General features: G+C 45.2%; 1 protein-coding gene across 2 annotated transcripts in view; it reads left to right on the top strand.

Annotated features, from left to right (window-relative positions):
- The window catches only part of NME5 (NME/NM23 family member 5), a 315,360-nt gene that overhangs the window by 234,780 nt on the left and 59,617 nt on the right, over nt 1–20,963 (top strand). For both annotated transcript variants that reach the window (XM_073649499.1, XM_073649500.1), the window contains exon 4: nt 10,535–10,635. In XM_073649499.1, coding sequence (XP_073505600.1) covers nt 10,535–10,635 — 101 coding nt within the window. The remainder of the gene's footprint in view (nt 1–10,534; nt 10,636–20,963) is intronic.

Below are 20,963 nucleotides of genomic sequence, written 5' to 3'. Positions count from 1 at the left end.
TTACCGTGATATAGGAGTAGAGCATAGCGGTGGGGATTGGACCTCCCTTTAGAAAACTGTTAAATAAAGCAGCCATATGTTGTTAGAGTAGGGACACATAGATTTTGTAATATAAGTACGGGAGACCATCCGGTCCGGGGGTTTTAGAGGTAGGTAGATTTTTAATCGTTTCTTCAATCTCCTCAGTCGAGATCTATTTTAATTTTAATCTAACAGTGCGTCAGGGGGGAGTTTAGGGAGACGACATGAGGTCAAAAAGTCTTCTAAGAAAGCGTCTGCAGGAGGAGAGGAAGGAGGTATAGTAGGAGGAAAGGAATAAAGGGCATAATAGTAATCGTAGAAGGCACGAGCCATCCCGTCAGGGTCGTAGTTTGAGTCCCTGGGAGTTTCTGATACCATATGGGGCATTCGTGTACGCTTTTTCCTTTAACTGTCTCGCTAAAATAGTATGAGCTTTGTTCCCATATTCATAGTACTTTTGACAGGAGAAGTGTAGGAGCTTTTCCACCTTTCTCAGGGACAGGTCTTTCAATTTAGTTCTGAGGTCTATCACTTCCTTCAGGTCTCTGAGGTTGGGTCGCGCAATGAGTTTGACTTCGGCGGATTTAAGCTTTACTTCATAGAGAGAGTGTTGCAGTCTAGCATCTTTTTTCAGACGGGAGGATAGCGCTAAGCACTCCCCCATGAAAACTGCTTTATGCGCTTCCCACAGAGAAGTGAGTGAAGGGGCCGTAGGTGTATTTTCAGCAAAATAATGTAACAGGGAAATCTTCAGGATGTCATTCGTCATGTTATTTGTCAGAAGGGATTCGCTAAGATGCCAGTGTGTACGTTTCGTCCGGGTGGATGAGATCTCAAGATCCATCGTCAGGGGAGCGTGATCAGACCAAGAGATAGTCCCTATAGTCGCCCGCTTCAGGAATCGTAGCGTCATCACGTTACCAAAAAAGTAGTCTATTCGACCATGGGACTGATGAGGGTGAGAGTAAAATGTAAATTGCCTAGCTGTCGGGTTATCTACCCTCCACAGGTCGTAGAGTCTGTGTTTACATAGTAATCTCCGGAATTGCAACGAGTTGTGTACACTTCTCCAATGTGAGTCAGGGGTGGGTCGTATGTGGAGTCTGTCAGAGTTATCAGAAAAAGCAAGATTAAAATCCCCTCCAATAATGTGCATGCAATTCCGGTCAGGATTGAGTTTATTCAGGACAGAAGTGAGGAAGGGTATCTGACCAGTATTAGGGGCGTATATATTGCATAAGAGAACCTGGATACCGTCAATGTCTCCAATAAGTGTTATGTATCGCCCTAGTGGGTCTAGACAAGTAGTCCGGATCTGGAGTCTACAGTGCCGGGAAATCAGGACAGCTACCCCTGCCTTTTTAGATTGTGAGGACGCCGAGTAAGCTCGAGGAAACCAGTTTTGTGCAAATTAAAATGTTCCAGTGTTAGTCAAATGGGTCTCTTTTAGAAATATGACCTCAGCGTTAGATTCCCTCATTTCTTTCAGGGTAAATCTCCGCTTAATAGGGGAGTTGAGACGTTTAACATTCAAAGTGAGTAGTCTAACCATATTCAAAGTTAATACGGACCTGCGGTGGAGGTTTACGTTTCAATTGGGGAGTCTCTCGAATTTCTACTATCGTATTTAGAGGAACTCTCGATACAGTAACATAGTTGACGCACTTAAAACCTAGAGGGAAAATAACATGTATAAAAATAACCAAATGTAGGAACATTACAAATATAGTTATTAACCAGGTACCAAGCAACTTTGGACCGAGTACAAGAGTAGGACCTTTGGATTGGAAAATCCTAGCATAGACGGGTTATAAATAGCCTGCCACCCCCTTTAAGGGGGTGCGAATAGTTAGGGTCCATTCTCCTATCGGAGGATGGACAAGTCGCCACTGGGAGTAACAAAGGAAGAAGTATGTTCTAATGGGTTCTTCCGCCCCAGGGATGTTAACAGGTGCGGGCCCACCAGTATGGGAAGGTAAGGTATAGCTCAGTAATGGAGACCCCTCCAGGAGGGATTGAAAGGGAGGGGTGGTAGGGTTAGAGGACGGGGATAAAGAGGCAGGGAGAGGAAAGAAGGGGGGGTTGAGGGGTGGGGAGAGAAGATAAGGTGGAGAAAAGGGGGGGAGGGGAAAAGGAGGGGGGAAGGGAGGGAAGGGGGAAAGGAAATAGAAAGGAGGGGGTAATATAGGGGAAATCTATGCAGCGCAGGTGACACCCTGAAAGAAAAAGAATTAGATGAGTAAGACCATTACTAAAGTTCCAGTCTTCAGGCGTTTCTGTTCACGTTTCCCGCTCGTCTTTTCCTGACTGCCAGGTCGGTTGGAGGGGCGCGGAAAACGCTGGAGCCATCCAATCCGGTAGATCCGGTGGGTCAAGGTTGAAGACTTTACAGAAAGCAGGCAGGTCTTCCGGGTATCTTAGTATCGCATCCATGGTGCCCTGTCGTGCCGACAAGCTAAATGGAAAGCCCCATTTGTAGGGAATGTTTTTGTCTCGTAATAGATTAAGGAGGGGTTTCAATGCACGGCGACGCTGAAGCGTGATCCAAGACAAATCTTGAAAGAGATCAACCCTGGTCCCCTTGAAGGTAGGCTGTTTGGAGGCATATGCCTTGGCCATTATTTCCTCTTTCAGGCGAAAGTCAGTAATATGACAAATAACATCTCTCGGGGTACCTTTGAGATTTTTCGCTTTTAGTGCTCTATGGGCTCTGTCCATAGGTATAGGCTGGTCCAGAGGGCGGCGGAGAATGGAGTTGAAGATTGTTTGGAGGGTACTCACTACATCCTCTCTTTCTCGGACTTCAGGAATCCCTCTAAGCCTGATGTTATGTCTCCGGCCTCTGTTATCGAGGTCTTCGACATGACGCTGTAAGTCCCCAATGACTTTTGTCTGTGGAGTCACCATAGATTGCAATTGGCCAATGACCTGTCTTGCAGCGGTATGATCTTCTTCTAATTGGTGGAATCGGTGGGACATTTCAGCTACCTCTTTGCGCACTGCTGCGACCTCAGTGCGACAGGCATTTTTTACTTCTTGAACAAGATTTTGAAAGTCCTTTTTTGTGGTTAAATGTTGAATGAATGCCCACCAATCCCGAGGGGGTTGCTTTGAGGTGGAGGAATTAGTGGCTTGAAGAGGGGGTGTAAGATCACAAATATGAACAATGTCTAAGAGGGACTCATGCTGCGGAGTAATAGCCTCTGTGCCAACCTCTCCGTACTTGGAAGCATGCCAGTGTTGGGGAGTCAGTTTAGGGGCTTTAGGTCCTCTCTGTGGCCTGGGGGATCCAGGAAAGCCCTCTCCTGCTGATGCAAAGGATGGGCTTCCCCTGACAGACTGAGGGCAGGAGAGGGGAGCAATGGTGGTCTGGGTTCAGATGATGAGGCACGGGTCACAGCAGTAGCATGGCCAGAGGGTAGCACACTCCTATCCTGGGGCTGCTATTTGAGGTATCTGATCTATAGTCCCAGCAGGGATTTCCCCCGGAGCCCCCCTCGGCTTCCCCATTAGATTCCATGTCTGGGTGGAGATCAATTAGATAGCGCGGGGGGGGGGGGGGTCCCTTGGGGTCCCATCTCACCTCTGACGTCTCCATCCAGTCAGCATGTGAGGGTGTAGCAGCCGGATCCAGTCCCTCAGAGCGTTGTGGCAGGCTCCGTCCCCGCCAGTCTCTCTGCTCTCCCCCCTCCGGCTCCATGTTACAGGCGGGAGATCCGAGGAAGAAGGAGGGCGGAGTTATGGCGTCCCGCGCCATCTTGGTGGACGAGCGCAGCTTTCCTCCAGACTGGTCTGCGGGCCGCTCCTCTGGCTGTAGTGAGGTTCACTGACCTTCTGGTGAGTGACAGGCTGGTTGCAATCGGGATCCGGGTGATCTGTTGGCATGTCAGTGCTGCTGTATAGCGGGGACGGCAGAGAGGTTTCCCGGGCCTCCTGTCTAAAGAAGCCGTCTAGGGTCAATGGTGTCGGTGCCTCTGGGCCCTTGGGGGTCTTGGGCTGCCGTTTTTTCCCCATGTTGGGCGAGGTGCTAATGTTAAGAGTGCGAATTTAAGTACTGGGGTAGGGAGCGCTCCTCACCCACGTCTTCCCATGTGGACTTCCGGTCACGCCCCCTTTAAACTTTTTTTAACAAATTAAAAACTGAAAAGTAGGACGTGCAATATTATTCGGCCCCTTTACTTTAAGTGCAGCAGACTCACTCCAGAAGTTCAGTGAGGATCTCTGAATGATCCAATGTTGTCCTAAATGACTGGTAATGATAAATAGAATCCACCTGTGTGTAATCAAGTCTCCGTATAAATGCACCTGCTCTGTGATAGTCTCAGGGTTCTGTTTCAAGTGCAGAGAGCATCATGAAGACCAGGGAACACACCAAGCAGGTCCGAGATACTGTTGTGGCGAAGTTTAAAGCCGGATTTTGATACAAAATGATTTCCCAAGTTTTAGACATCTCAATCACTGTGCAAGCCATCATATTGAAATGGAAGGAGTATCAGACCACTGCAAATCTACCAAGACCCGGCCATCCCTCTAAACTTTAATCTCGAACAAGGAGAAGACTGATCAGAGATGCAGCCAAAAGGCCCATGATCACTCTGGATGAACGGCAGAGATCTACAGCTGAGGCGGAAGAGTCTGTCCATAGGACAACAATCAGTCATACACTGCACAAATCTGGCCCTTATGGAAGAGTGGCAAGAAGAAAGTAATTTCTCAAAGATATCCATAAAAAGTCTTGTTTGAAGTTTGCCACAAGCCACCTGGGAGACACACCAAACATGTGGAATAAGGTGCTCTGGTCAGATGAAACCAAAATCGAACTTTTTGGCCACAATGCAAAACGATATGTTTGGCGTAAAAGCAACACAGCTCATCACCCTCAAAACACCATCCCCACTGTCAAACATGGTGGTGGCAGCATCATGGTTTGGGCCTGCTTTTCTTCAGCAGGGACAGGTAAGATGGTTAAAATTGATGGGAAGATGGACGGAGCCAAATACTGGACCATTCTGGAAGAAAACCTGTTGGAGTCTGCAAAAGACCTGAGACTGGGACGGAGATTTATCTTCCAACAAGACAATGATCCCAAACATAAAGCAAAATCTACAATGGAATGGTTTAAAAATAAACGTATCCAGGTGTTAGAATGGCCAAGTCAAAGTCCAGACCTGAATCCAATCGAGAATCTGTGGAAAGAGCTGAAAACTGCTGTTCACAAATGCCCTCCATCCAACCTCAATGCGCTCGAGCTGTTTTGCAAGGAAGAATGGGCAAGAATTTCAGCCTCTCGATGTGCAAAACTGATAGAGACATACCCCAAGCGACTTGCAGATGTAATCGCAGCAAAAGGTGGCGCTACAAAGTATTAACTCAAGGGGACCGAATAATATTGCACGCCCCACTTTTCAGTTTTTCATTTGTTAAAAAAGTTTAAAATATCCAATAAATTTCATTCCACTTCACGATTGTGTCCCATTTGTTGTTGATTCTTCCCCAAAAAAATTTGAATTTTATATCTTTATGTTTGAAGCCAGAAATGTGGCAAAAGGTAGAGAAGTTCAAGGGGGCCAAATACTTTCACAATGCACTGTAATAAATAACATTTCCCACATGTCTACTTTACATCAGCACAATTTTGGAAACAAATTTTTTTTTTATTAGGGAGCTATAAGTGTTAAAAGTTGACCAGCGATTTCTCATTTTTCCAACAAAATTTACGAAACAATTTTTTTAGGAACCACATCATATTTGAAGCCACTTTGAGGGGTCTTTATGACAGAAAATATCCAAAAGTGACACCATTCTAAAAACTGCACCCCTCAAGGTGCTCAAAACCACATTCAGGAACTTTATTAACCCTTCAGGTGCTTCACAGTAATTTTTGGAATGTGGAAGAAATAAATTAACATTTAACTTTTTTCACAAAAATGTTACTTTAGACCCAATTTTTTTTATTTTTGCAGGGGTAACAGGGAAAAAATGGACCCCCAAATTTGTTGTGCAATTTCCCCTGGGCACGCAGATACCCCATATGTGGGGAAAAAACACTGTTTGGGCGCACGGCATGGTTCAGAAGGGAAGGAGCGCCATTTGACTTTTTGAATGTAAAATTTGCTTGAATAATTAGCGGACGCCATGTTGCATTTGGTGAGCCCCTTGTGTGCCTAAACAGTGGAAACCCCCCACAAGTGACACCATTTTGGAAACTAGACCCCTCAAGGAACTTATCTAGATGCGTGGTGAGCACCCTGAACCCCCAAGTCCTTTACAGAAGTTTATAACATGGAGCCGTGAAAATAAAAAAATCAAACTTTTTCCACATAAATTATGTTTTAGCCCCAATTTTTTTATTTTCACAAGGGTAAGAGGAGAAAATGGACCCCAAAAACTTTTGTGCAATTTCTCCTGAGTAAGCCAATACCCTATATGTGGGGAAAATACAGTGTTTGGGCGCACGGCAGAGTTCAGAAGGGAAGGAGCACTGTGTGACTTTTTGAACGCATTCCATAATTTTTTCCCTTTGCTTGGTCTGAAAAAACTTACCCTTACAGAGTACCAGATTTTTATCTTGATTTCTTTTAGTGTTCTTAAAGCCCTAATGTTGCCATTTGAAATGACTTTAGTTTTGTGCCATGTCTGTGATCTGATTTTTTTCAACAACATTAAACAACTGAATGAACATCCTCCGAGCCCGGTGATTCCATCATTTATGCCAGGGGTTGTACTATGGAAGGGCACGATTGATGAAGCAGTGTTGTTTGTAGGGAAGCTGAATAAAAATGATAGGGGTCTCACTTTTATTCATAATATATCAAATGAAAAAATAGTTTTTCTAGATCTTGAATTATATACTATAGGATCGAAAATCCAGAGTAGAACCCATTTTAAATTAGTAGACACAAATGGGTACTTGGATTTTTCCAGTGAACATTATCCGAAATGGAAGAAGAACATCCCGTCCAGCCAATTTCGTCATATTTGACTAAACAGTACTTCCACATTGGACTATCAAGAACAATCTGAAATTCTGATGACTAGATTCAAAGATAAGAGTTATCCTGAGGGATTAGTTACATCCTCTTATGAAAACAATCTTAAACTCACGCAAGATGACTGTGTAAAATCCAAGAAACCACTATAAAAAATATAGAAAATTAAAAATCTGATTGGAAACACAGTTTTATGACTGTTTATAACAAGGGAAATGGTACCATTCGAAATATATTGAATAAATATTGGTATCTAATTAAAAAAGACCCCATTCTGAAAGAGTTAGTTTTCCCTAAACCAAAGATAGTGTTTAAGAGGGGTAAAACATTAAAGAACAGCATTGCACCAAGCAGGGGCATACCTAGAAATCATGGGGCCCCATAGCAGAAGCTCTAATTGCCTCCCCCCAAAAAAAGAAACAAATATTTGTCTGTGTCACAGATGAGCAGATCTCACAACTTTCCATCCTTTACACAGTAATTTTCGTCCTGCTGAAGTCCTAGATTCCTCTTTCATTGCACCATAAAGTATGATGCCAATAAAAGTGCCCTCCAAACACAGTATGATACCCCTATGGTGCATTCCTCCACATTAGCCTCCACATGCACAGTATAATGACTCTAGTGTACCCCACTTCAACTCCCAAGGCAAAGTAGGGTGACCCTAACACAGTATAATCCCCCAACTGTGACCCCCACAAAGCCCTCCAAATTGTATAATGGCCCCTACACAGTATGAAGGACCCCACACAAATCTTCACTCTGTATAATAGCCCTCACTAGCTCTCCAAACAGTATGATGGCCCCCACACAAACCTTCACACCGTATAATTGCTTTTATACAGTATAATGGCCCCCCACATAGCCCTCAAAATATTATAATGGCCCCACATAGCCTTCCATATTGTATATTATGCCACCCATAATCCTCCATATAGTATAATACGCCACCAATAATCCTCCATATAGTATAAAGTGCCCCCCATAATCCTCCATATAGTATAATGCGCCCCCCATAATCCTCCATGTAGTATAATGAACTTCCCATGGTCCTCCATACAGTATATTACACATCCCACAGGGTAAAATGCAGCCCCCATATAGTATAATGCACAGTCCTGCAGTATTATGGGCATCACATACTCACTGATTTAAAAATACCGTGATCAGATGGAGCAGATGATACCGTGAGCAGTGCCCTGATGGACTGAACAAGACAGTGCAAACTGTTTAAAAACAGTTAGTTTTTTTTTTTTTTTTACTTTTTTTGAACAAAGCAAAACAAAAATTTGGGGATTTTTTTTTTCTCCTGATGCATAGTTGGTTTATATACATGTTCCCCTAAAAAAAGAAAGTAAAGAAAGTATACAAAACCAAGTAAATTTCAACAACTGTAAAGCAGTATACTGTGTCTGAGCGGCATCATATAGATCGTTATCCTCAGGTTTTATAGAAATTGATTTGTCTGTTGAATACATGTTGTGAAAACATCTATTTACCATTTTTCTAAAAATCTAAGTGTGGAGTTGTGAGCGCTATTTGAAAGAGCAACAGCTGATTAGAATGAGTAATGTGATTCCAGCTTGGGGAAGTAACCCACCTCCCTTCAAGAATATTTGAGTATAAAAAGTTTGAGAGACACACTCTCTTTATGCACCTGATTAAGGCTTTTTTAAAGCAGAAATGCTTTGTGCGATTTGTCTATTAAGATATCCTGTATATGGTATAATTTCTTCATGATATCTTGTTTTTAAATATATATATTTTTTTTAAGAAAATAAAACCACTCCATTTTTAAAGAAAAAGTGGGTCATAAGGTGGTTCTTTTCAAACTCACGAGGATTCCCATAATATCCACGGGAGCGCCAGCAGGATATTTTAAGATGATGGTCAGATAAGGGCAGAGGTGAGGTTGTGAGGTTGGATAGGGAGAAGATAAGGTCTAATGTATGTTTGTCTGTGTGGGTGGTTGCAGAGAACCAATGGATAAGACCAGTAAGAATGAAGCAAGGGACAGGAGATCTGAGGCTGCAGGCTGGTGGATGTCAGTGGGGATATTGAAGTCACCCATGATGATGGTGGGAATGTCAGCAGAGAGAAAGTTTAGAAGCCAGGTGGAGAAGTGGTCAATAAAGACGGTGGTCAGGCCCAGAGGTCGATATATGACGGAAACTTGGAGGTTCAAGGGAGATTAGCTACAGATAGAATTGACTTCTAAAGAAAAGAGGATAAGGGAGGTTAGAGATGGGATTGGGTTGAAGGTGCAGGTTGTTAGAAAGAAGAAGACCCATTTCTACACCGTGTCTATTACCAGGACGAGGAGTGTTGGTGAAATGAAGTCCACCGTAACACAATACAGCGGATGAGGCTGTGTCGGAGGGTGTTAACCATGTTTCAGTGTTGCCCAGAACGGATGGGTTACGAGAGGTAAAGATGTCATAAATGATGTGACGTTTATTTCAGATGGAACAGGTGTTCCAGCGCATTCCAGAGAAGGGGTGCTGCTGAATGGGGGGGTCAAAGGAATGGGTTTGATTTTGCAGAGATTGCAGTGTGTTCTAGTAGGTGTGGAGTAATAGGAGGAATAATTAATGGGGGGGGTTCAGCTTTAGAAGGCCAGGATTGGTTGATATATCCCCTCAGTGAAGAGAAGTAGAGAGAGGGAGAGGAGGTGAGCAAACCAGAGTGACTGGCTTGTTTTTTGTTTTAGTAGAAGCGACCTGAGGTTAAGGAACAGGTCTGCAGATGATGTGCTATCCTAATGTATGATTTAAGTGTATGTACGGTCTATGTCCACTGAGGACCATTTAAATGTTTCGCTCCATTCAAAATCAACAATGATATTAAGTAAGGCTGTTGTGTCTTTAAGAAATTATGGTGTATTATCTAATAAGGGGTGCAGAAATCAGTCAAGGTATTCTGAAAGTGGAGATGTGAGGGAACCGCATCTAGCAATTATAAGATGTCCAGAGGAGTTATCCCTGTTTTTACGGACCTATGCTAAAAAAATACCACTTTGGAGTTGCAGGCATCAATGGAAATCATTTTTATTGTTTTTTTTTTTACTGATTATTCCTTTTTCTACACCCATTTGCAGTACTGATCATAGTTTATTTGCATCACCATGGGTTGGGTGATTGTGCAGTAATTCATATGCACTCACATCTGACAATTGTCTGTTAGATTTCACATTATAATGTTCCCTTAACATTACCACAATGCTTCCCCCTTTGTTGGCTGGCTTGATGATCAGGTCTTGCCGACCCTGTAACTACTTTGATACCCAGTTTTCACGGTTACTCAAAATCAGGGAATCCTGAGTGTACATGTATGCCTTCATATTATTTTTAACAAGTTTTCCAAAAATATCTATTGTACTACCCATAGGTAAATTGGATTTAATATCACCTCTCATTATTTTAATAAAATGTAATAAAGTTTGTTTATGGCCTGTATAAATATTGTGGATATTTAAGTATTGGAAATGTACCTCAAATTTTATTGACTTGTATTAATTTTTTCAGCATAAGGGCTATCTATGGAACTGATGATCTTCGCAATGCAGTACATGGCAGTTACTGTTTAACTTCAGCTGAACGTGAAATTCGATTTATGTTTCCTGAAGGTAACTACTACAAATAATTGAAAAGCATCATTGATTTAAGGTTTAGTACAACGTAAAGAGAACCTGCCAGCAGGATTTTGCTTAGAAATGGCCATATTGGCGCTTTAAGGCTGATTACATTGATACCTGTGGTGAAGAAATCCATTTTTTGGGTTATGTTTAATTAGCATTTGTAGTAGGGTCTTTTCTTCCTTCTCTGGTCCCTCCATCTGCCTCCTGTGTTTGAATGACAGTGCACTGATCCATCAGTGACCTACCTCCTATTTAAAATTTCAAGCTGGCATGGTCATTGTAATGTCTTCGATAAAACAGCAGGTCAACAAGAAAATGGTGCTGACTGCCCATGAGCAGTTGCCTCTGAAAGTCATTGCTCCAAGTTCTTATATTATTATTATTACTGATGTTGCCTTCACTGGCAAGCTATCTGGAGCACCGATGCTATGTCTCCGCCCTTTTGCATGCTCTCGCACTGGGCACAGTGGGCAGCTCATGTGCATACTGAGAATTCTGAGCAATAACTTTAAGAAGCGACTGCGCATACGCTGCCGATGGCGCCATTTTTTTTGAGACCTGCTACTTTATCGGAGACCATTACAATGACTGCTCCGATGCAAGATTTGAAATAGGAGGCTGTGCACTGTCATGCAAACACAGGAGGCAGACAGAGGGGCCAGAGCAGGAAGAAAAGATCCTACCCTCAGTCCCACCGTGATGCATGGAAATATCATTTCTAGTGATGAGCGAGCACTAAATTGCTCGGGTACTCATTGTTCAAGTCAAGCAAATTGGAATGATCGAGTGCTCTGACCAAGTAATGAGCCCAATGTAAGTCTAGGGGAAACTCGAGCATTTTTCCGGCGGCTCCCCCCGGCGGTCTCAGAGGTCCTAAAAATTGCCCAAATCGATGTGAACAGAGCTCAAATGACATGTGAACAGCATGGGGAAGACCCCTGGAAGCATTTCTAACTCCAAGGTCACTACTGTCAACAACATTGTCAGAGTATTACACCACTTTTACGGACTCACAATAAAACATATAAAAACGAAACCAAAATGGATTTTCCTGGGAAATATGTTAAGGAACATCCTTTCCAGGGTAATAACTTGTATATAAGGCAAAATAAATATACAAAAACAAAAATGCTCCTCTACAGCTTGGGCTATGTTCACACGTAGCTTTTTTCATGCATTTTTGCACTTTTGCATTGCTTTCAACCAAGACAAATGCATTCACTAGGAAATGTCATTTTAACATTTTACAATCTTATCTGGCCATGTGGTGTGTGACACATCATCAGACACATACTGTTTCATTTATGATGGATGGACTCTGAAAGTCGCAAAGCCTATTTTTATAGGTCCATCAGACGGCCCTTACTATTCTTAAAGGGCCAGCAGTCGGCCCTCGCTATTGTTAGAGAGCCATCAGCCGGCTATGCTTTGTTTGTCCCATTATTAACGAGTGGGTCTCCTATACTGTTATTGCGCATGCAGTGACTACAACGGCTGCCAAAAATTTGGAGGAACTCCATTGCCCCTTGCAAGAGACGTAGAGGTCGGAGGTCCTCCTGCAAAAAATGCTCCTATTATTAGGAAGTAGGTCTCCCATACTGTTTGCCAATGCAGTGAAGCCACGGCTGCCAAAAATTTGGAGGAACTCCAATGCCCCTTGTAAGAGACGTAGAAGTCAGAGGGTCTCCTGAAAACAATGTTCCCATTATTCAAGGTTAGGTTCAAGGGAGAGTAGCTACAGATAGAATTGACTTCTAAAGAAAGAGGATAAGGGAAGTTAGAGATGGGATTGGGTTGAAGGTGCCGGTTGTTAGAAAGAAGAAGACCCATTTCTACACCGTGTCTATTACCAGGACGAGGAGTGTTGGTGAAATGAAGTCCACCGTAACACAATACAGCGGATGAGGTTGTGTCGGAGGGTGTTAACCATGTTTCAGTGTTGCCCAGAAAGGATAGGTTACGAGAGGTAAAGATGTCATGAATCATATGAAGTTTATTTCAGATGGAACAGGTGTTCCAGCGCATTCCAGAGAAGGGGTGATGCTGAATGGGGGGGTCAGAGGAATGGGTTTGATTTTGCAGAGATTACAGTGTTTTCTAGTAGGTGTGGAGTAATAGGAGGATTAATTAATGGGGGGTTTCAGCTTTAGAAGGCCAGGATTGGTTGATATATCCCCTCAGTGAAGAGAAGTAGAGAGAGGGAGAGGAGGTGAGCAAACCAGAGTGACCGGCTTGTTTTTTGTTTTAGTGGAAGCGACCTGAGGTTAAGGAACAGGTCTGCAGATGATGTGCTATCCTAATGTATGATTTAAGTGTATGTACGGTCTATGTCCACTGAGGACCATTTAAATGTTTCGTTCCATTCAAAATCAACAATGATATTTAGTAAGGCTGTTGTGTCTGTAAGAAATGATGGTGTACTATCTAATAAGGGGTGCAGAAATCAGTCAAGGTATTCTGAAAGTGGAGATGTGAGGGAACCGCATCTAGCAATTATAAGATGTCCAGAGGAGTTATCCCTGTTTTTATGGACCTATGGTAAAAAAATACCACTTTGGAGTTGCAGGCATCAATCAATTAGGAAGTGTGTCTCCCATACTGTTTGCCTATGCAGTGAAGCAACAGCTTCCAAAAATTTGGAGGAACTCCAAGGCCCCTTGCAAGAGATGTAGAGGTCGGAGGGCCTCCTGCAAAAAATGCTCCCATTATTAGGAAGTGTGTCTCCCATGCTGTTTGAATATGCAGTGAAGCAACGGCTGCTAAAAATTTGGAGGAACTCTAATGCACCTTGCAAGAGACGTAGAGGTCGGAGGACCTCCTGCAAAAAATCCTCCCATTATTAGGAAGTGTGTCTCCCATACTGTTTGCCTATGCAGTGAAGCAACAGCTGCCAAAAAATTGGAGGAACTCCAATGCTGCCTGCAAGACACGTAGAGATAAAAGGGCCTCCTGAAAAAAAAGTTCCCATTATTAGGAAGTGGGTCTCCGATACTGTTTGCCTATGCAGTAAATGCAATGGCTGCCAAAATTTGGAGGAACTCCAATGTCCCTTGCAAGAGACATAGATATGTTGATATGTTACATATGGTGGTGATATGGTGGTAGAGGATGAGGATGTGGAGAAGGAGGAGGACAAGAGCAAATAAACAAAATCAGGAAGCGAATACCCGTGTCTGGGTGTGAAGAAAGAGGTGCATGGGAATAGAGTTAGACCTCTCAAAAAAAAGACACTGTATTTGAGTTTATGTTATGCTGCTATCATTTGGTGGTGTTGAGAAGTCTGGCCCAATCCAGCCCTTGTTCATTTTTATAAGAGTCAGCCGTCAGCATTTTCAGTTGATAGGCGGATGCGCCTATTGGTTATAATTCCACTGACTGCACTAAAAACCCGCTCTGACAAAATGCTAGCAGCAGGGCGGGCCAGGACCTCCAAGGCATTGAAAGCCAGTTCATGCCACGTGTCCAGCTTGGATACCCAATAATTATAAGGCACATGGGAATCACGGAGAATGTTGGTACAGTCGGCAAGGTACTCCCTCCGAAACTTTTCCTTCCTTGAGAGAGTACCCCGCACATCAGGGCTTGTGCGATGGGAGGGTCTGTGAAAACTGTCCCAGAACTTTGACAGTGTTCCTCTGCCTCTGTTCGATTGCATTTGAGTCTCTCTCGCCTGTACTCCTTGGTTGTCCAAGGAACTGTGACCTCTGCCGCCAGCATTTTCAGATGGGAATTTTTTAACTAATTCCGCAACAAGGGCCTTCTCGTACTGCACCATTTCATTAGGCCTGTCCTGCAAGGGAATAAGAGACAGAAAGTTCTCCTTGTAACGTGGGTCTAGAAGTGTCACCAACCAATAATGACTGTCACCCAAAATTTGGACAATGCGCGGGTCACGGGAAAGGCAGCGTAACAAACTCAGCCATGTGTGCCAGACTGCAAAGAGGCAAGACTTCCGTGTCCTCATCAAGAGGACAACTGACCATGCTCTCCTCTTCATCCTCCTCCTCTTCCTCCTCCTACCTGTCCTCAGGCCATCCACGCTGAACAGACGGTATGACAGTTGTGCAGGTAGTACCGTCTATAGTGCAGGAAACTAGCTCCTGTTTTTCATCCTCTTCCTCGTTGTCACCCAATCCTCATTGGGATGAGATGAGGCTGGGCTGTGTGGAATCACCCTGTATAGTTCCTTGCTCCATCTCATCGTGCTCCGCCTGCAATGCATCCTCTTTAATTGTGAGCAGAGAGTGTTTCAGAAGACAGAGAAGTGGGATGGTGATGCTAATTATGGCGTCATCGCCGCTCAGCATCTTGGTGTAGTCCTCAAAGTTTTGGAGGATGGTACATATGTCTGACATCCATGTCCACTCCTGAGGTTTTATGTTTGGAGTCTGACCTGAATACCGACGGCCTTGTTGATCCTGTTAGTCAACAACTGCCCTCTTCAGCTCAAAAATCCTTCCCGACATTTGCAATGTAGAGTTCTAACGCGTGGGGACATCGCAGATCAGTCGGTGAGCTGGAAGCTGCAAATGCTGCTAAAGCACGGCAAGGGCGGCGGAAGCTGTAGCTGAATTTCTAAAATGGGCACACAGGCGGCGTACTTTGACAAGCAGATTCGACAGATCCGGGTAGGTTTTGAGAAACCGCTGAACCTTGAGGTTAAGCACATGGGCCAGGCATGGTACGTGTATGAGCTCGCCACGCCTCAGAGCCGCCACCAGGTTCCGGCCATTGTCACACATGACCATGTCTGGCTGTAGGTTCAGTGGTGTCAGCCACAGATCTGCCTGCTCTTTCAGAGCTGTCCACAACTCTTCAGCATTGTGCAGTGTGTCACCTAAGCATATTAGCTTCAGCACAGCCTGTTGCCGCTTGGCCGAAGCAGTGCTTCCAGCTTGCGACTGATGTGGTCATTTCCGAGGTGGAGGCTGAAGGGGAGGAGGTGCAGGAGCTGTAGAATGTGGGGGGAACCCTGATTGACCCAGGGCCCGAAATCCTCGGCATCTGGAGGACGTCTTCCATCCCAAGGTCCGACTGGGTCCCGGCTTCCACGATATTAACCAAGTGTGCCGTCAGCGAGATGTACCGTCCCTGCCCACAAGCACTTGTCCACATGTCCGTGGTGAGGTGGACTTTCCCAGTAACTGCGTTGTTGAGGGCACATCTAATGTTGTGGGACACGTGCTTGTGTAATGTGGATACGGCACACCGGGAGAAATAGTGGCGGTTGGGGGCCGAGTACCGAGGGACGGCCGCCACCATCAGGTTGCGGAAAGCTTCCATATCCACGAGCCTAAAAGGCAACATTTCGAGCACAAGCGTTTACGAAATGTGTGAATTTAGTATTGTGGCCTGTGGGGCGTTGGCTGCGTATTTGCGATTGCGTTCCAAGGAGTGGGGTAGCGACAACTGAACACTGCGCTGGGACAATGACATGAACATGCTTGCTGATGGTGCTAGTTGAGACTGCGCAACGATAGGTGCAGAGCGGGAGGCATCTTGGCATGCGCCATGGACAGGGGATTGGTTTGCATGCACAACAGCGGAACAAGCAGTGGTGTCACCCGCAGACACTGTTACTGGACCCTGGAGTTCGGCCCACTTAGTCAGGTGCTTTGCTGCCATGTGCCTGATCATGCTGTTGATGGTCAGGCTGCTAGGTTTGCTACCCCTGCTGATGCTGGCCGGGCGGGTGATGCAAACGGCCTTTTTGGGGTTATCTTCAGAGTCTTTAAAAAATAACCAGACTCGTGAAGACCTAACAGTTCTACTGGCAACTTCCATTGTGTTGGCGTTACGAGGAACGTTTTTCCGCCTTGTATCCGCGGCCACAACACTGCTTCTTCCTGCCTGTTGTGGTGCTACGCCTTCCTCCCCCGTGTGCTGCTGTCCTCACTCTGTATGTCCCCCTGCCAGGTTGGGTCAGTTACTATATCATCCACCACTCTGTCTTCCACTTCCGCACCCTGGTCCTCCTTCTGACTTTCTGGCAATCATCAACATCCACCTCTTGCGACAGTAATTGCACTTTCCCACCGTCGCATTCGTGTGACCGTGGCTGCTCCAATATTTGGGCATCGCTGCACGCGTTCTCCTCTTGACTCGCTTGAAGCTGGCCGTGCGAGATGTCCGAATCTACAAATGGAAAAGTGAACAGCTCTTCGGAGTGTTCAACTGTGGGATCAGTTGTCTCCGGGCACTTAGCATGGTGGGAGGAAGGAGGATCAGGGTGAGGAATATGCGGTCCAGACTCACGGCTACTGAGACTTGACCATGTGGAAGACAGGGTGGTGGTGGTGGTGGTGACTAAGTGACTGGAAGCATTATCTGCTATCCAACCAATAACCTTTTAACACTGCTCTGTGTTCAATAGTGGTGTTTTGCTGTCCCCTATTAATTGGGACAGGAAGGTCGAGCGACAAGTTGTGGGTGTTTGTTGTGGCACAATTTCAGCTTGCCCATGGCCACGTCCTCAGCCTCTGAATGCACCATCACCATCACGTCCACTTCCCTGTCCCTTGCCACGCACCTTGCCCATTTTTAATGGAGGACAATATTTTCCACGTTCACGAGAAATGGCTGATTTTGGAACGTAGTTATATGTGATACGTCTGACAGAGAACCACGATTTTAAATAGCAGGCCTGTAATTTGCTAATACTATCCTTCACAGACACCTAGTGTGAATAACTTGACTGACACATTGCAATGGAATGAAAATGGAAGAAATGTCAGATTTTGGAACACTCTTATATGTGTTATGTCTGACAGAGAACCACGGTTTTAAATTGCAGGCCTGTAATTTGCTAATACTATCCTTCACAGACACCTAGCTTGACCGACACACTGCAACAGAATGGAAAAGGAGACCAATATTTTCCATGTTCAGTTTAAATTTCTGGATTTTTATCGCTGAAATATGGAACAGATCTGGCTTAAATCTGCTGTGAGCACAGGCAAATGGAGCAGAAAATGGTGTACTCTGGATTGCTTTTTAAGTATATAACCAGGATTAAGATCAAAAAATTTTTTCCCTCACCCCTGATAGCTGGGGCTATGTCTACTAATATCTGTAAGAACAGCAGCAGCAGGAACGTTCAATGGACCCTCTTGCGCTATATGCACTGCAGTCTGCCACATACACTGCCTGCCTGCCTATATATATATATATATATATATATATATATATATATAGTGGAATACCCATACTAACTACGAAGAAGCAAATCTCTCCCTGACGCAGCAGCACCTCTCCCTACTCTGCCTGATTCCGGGGTAGACTCTGACGAGCATAGCGGCGCCCGGTTTTATATACATCTGATGATGCTGTGCGGCCAGCCAATCACTGTAATGCCCACAACCAACATGGCTATGGCATTCCAGTGCATGGCAGGCAATCCCTGCATGTTCATTGGCTCTCTAAAGAGCGCCAAACATGCAGGGAGGGGACCAGAGTTCTCACCTGAGCAGCCCGGAAATACTCGCAGAGCTTCTCGAGCACCGTGATGCTCGGGCGAGTACCGAGCAGTGTTGAGCATGTTCACTCATCACTAATCATTACAAGAACACTTCAAACACTGAATAAGCAATAACCACAGAACGGATCTTTTCACCACAAGTATCAATTTAATCCGTATTACAACGCCAATATGAGCCATTCCTTTACTTACCAAAATCCAGCCGACAGATTCTCTTTAAAGCTTAGCTTTTTTGTTTGCAACAAAATATTTAACAATGTTTTCAAAATGTATTTTATAAATTATTTTTAAGCGTATAATATTTAGTATTCTAAATCTAGAGCTCAGCTACATAAAGACAAACACAGCTTAGCTCTATTAATAGACACAGCTCAGCTACATCAACATACCTTAACTAGAGCAGTACACATTGCTCAGCTGCATCACCATAAACAGCTTAGCTACATCAACACACCAAAGTTACATCAACACACACACAGCTTCTTCAGCACACACAATGTACAGACCAAAAGTTTGGACACACCTTCTCTTTTAAAGATTTTTCTGTATTTTCATGACTATGAAAATTGTACATTCACACTGAAGGCATCAAAACTATGAATTAACACATGTGGAATTATATACTTAACAAAAAAGTGTGACACAACTGAAAATATGTCTTATATTCTAGGTTCTTCAAAGTAGCCACCTTTTGCTTTGATGACTGCTTTGCACACTCTAGGCATTCTCTTGATGAGCTTCAAGAGGTAGTCACCGGAAATGGTCTTCCAACAGTCTTGAAGGAGTTCCCAGAGATGCTTAACACTTGTTGGCCCTTTTGCCTTCACTCTGCCGTCCAGCTCACCCCAAACCATCTGGATTGGGTTCAGGTCTGGTGACTGTGGAGGCCAGGTCATCTGGCGTAGCACCCCATCACTCTCCTTCTTGGTCAAATAGCCCTTACACAGCCTGGAGGTGTGTTTGGGGTCATTGTCCTGTTGAAATAAATGATGGTCCAACTAAACGCAAACCGGATGGAATAGCATGCTGCTGCAAGATGCTGTGTGTTACGCTTGCGCCCGGACTGACTGGCATGAACGTGTTTAGTGATCCCACTGTACCCTGAACCGAGGAGTGACTGGAAGGGCGTAACTAAGTATCAACCCGATCCGACCAAGGTCACACGGCGGCTCAGTCAACTCCGTGAACCAGGGAGGAACCGAGCAGAGGGACCAGGTGCTACTCCAGGTCAGACCCCAGTCACAGCTGTTGACCCACACCGGGGAATGCAGGAACAGGCAGGTTAGCTGGTATGCAGACAGGTGGGCACTGACAGGCACGGCTGGTATGAAGGCAGGTGGGTACTAGCATTCATGGCTGGTAGGATGGCAGGCGGGTGCTGACAGGCACGGTTGGAATGCAGACAGGCAGATACTAGCAGGTATGAACGCAGGCTGGATAGGGACCAGTACAGACTGGGATACAGGAACAGAGCCACAGGTGCGGTGGACTAGTAGAGCAAAACCGCAGGAGTGGTGAACAAGCAGAGCGGAGCAAAACCGCAGGTGCAGTGAACAAGCAGAGCAGAGCAAAACCGCAGGTGCGGTGAACAAGCAGAGCGGAGCAAAACCGCAGGTGCGGTGAACAAGTAGAGCAGAGCAAAACCACAGGTGCAGTAAACAAGCAGAGCAGAGTGGAACCGCAGGTGCGGTAAACAAGCGGAGCAGAGCGGAACCGCAGGTGCGGTAAACAAGCGGAGCTGAGCAGAACCGCAGGAGCGGTGAACAAGCAGAGCAGAGCGGAACCGCAGGTGCGGTGGACAAGCAGAGCACAGCGGAACTGCAGGGGCGGTAAACAAGCAGAGCAGAGTGGAACCGCTGGAGCGGTGAACAAGCACAGCAGAATAGAACCGCAGGTGCGGTAAACAAGCGAAGCAGAGCGGAACCGCCGGAGCAGTGAACAAGCAGAGCAGAGCGGAACCGCAGGTGCGGTAAACAAGCGGAGCAGAGCGGAACCGCCAGAGCGGTGAGCAAGCAGAGCAGAACAGAGCAGTGTTATGTTCTGCTACCAGAGCTAAGGAAAGAGAGGAGATCTGTCCCTACGATAGAACTCAGCTGAATCCCTACGATGTAACAGGGAACCTGATCCTGCGATCAGACCTGCTAAAGTCCTAAGCTAGTCTGTACGGAGACCTATAGATGTGGGGAAGGAATCCCTACAAGTACTAAGGACTGGGAGGAATATGGGACACCTCCTAACAGAAATAGTAGCAGACAGACGAACAAACAAAATATATAGAACATAGAGGTCCGTAGACCAAGCAAACTAACAGAGTTAGATACAGAGCATAGGCTAGCTAGAAAGTAGTTATACAATGAAGTCCAGCAAAGCCAAAAGGGCGGAGCAGGATTAAATAGGCCAACAAGGTCATGTGACCAGCAAAGGAAAAAAAACCTAAGAGCAAGGTTCTAACAGTACCCCCCTTCTAAGAGGATCCTCCGGATCCCCTAGGACCAGGCTTATCAGGAAATCTCCTGTGAAACGCTCTGATAAGTCTGGACGCGGAAACATCATCCGACCTCACCCAAGAGTTATCCTCGGGTCCGAAACCTTTCCAGGCCACAAGATACTGCAAACTACCTCTATACCGTCTAGAGTTAAGGATGCGAGAAATTTCATATTCCCCGTCCTCCACCACCGGAGGAACAGAGGCAGAGGCATCACAATCCGATACAACAGCTTTTTTCAACAGAGAGACATGAAATACCGGATTAATTCTCCAGGAGGTAGGAACCTCCAACCTAACAGCAGATTGGTTGACAACCTGAAGCACCTTAAAGGGCCCTACAAACTTGGGACC

The sequence above is a fragment of the Phyllobates terribilis genome, unplaced genomic scaffold, assembly GCF_046119375.1.
Source record: "Phyllobates terribilis strain yellow unplaced genomic scaffold, ASM4611937v1 Scaffold_10__3_contigs__length_209671492, whole genome shotgun sequence".
NCBI lineage: Eukaryota > Metazoa > Chordata > Amphibia > Anura > Dendrobatidae > Phyllobates > Phyllobates terribilis.
Note: the sequence above shows the minus strand (reverse complement) of the source record. Positions and strands in the feature narration are given on the sequence as shown.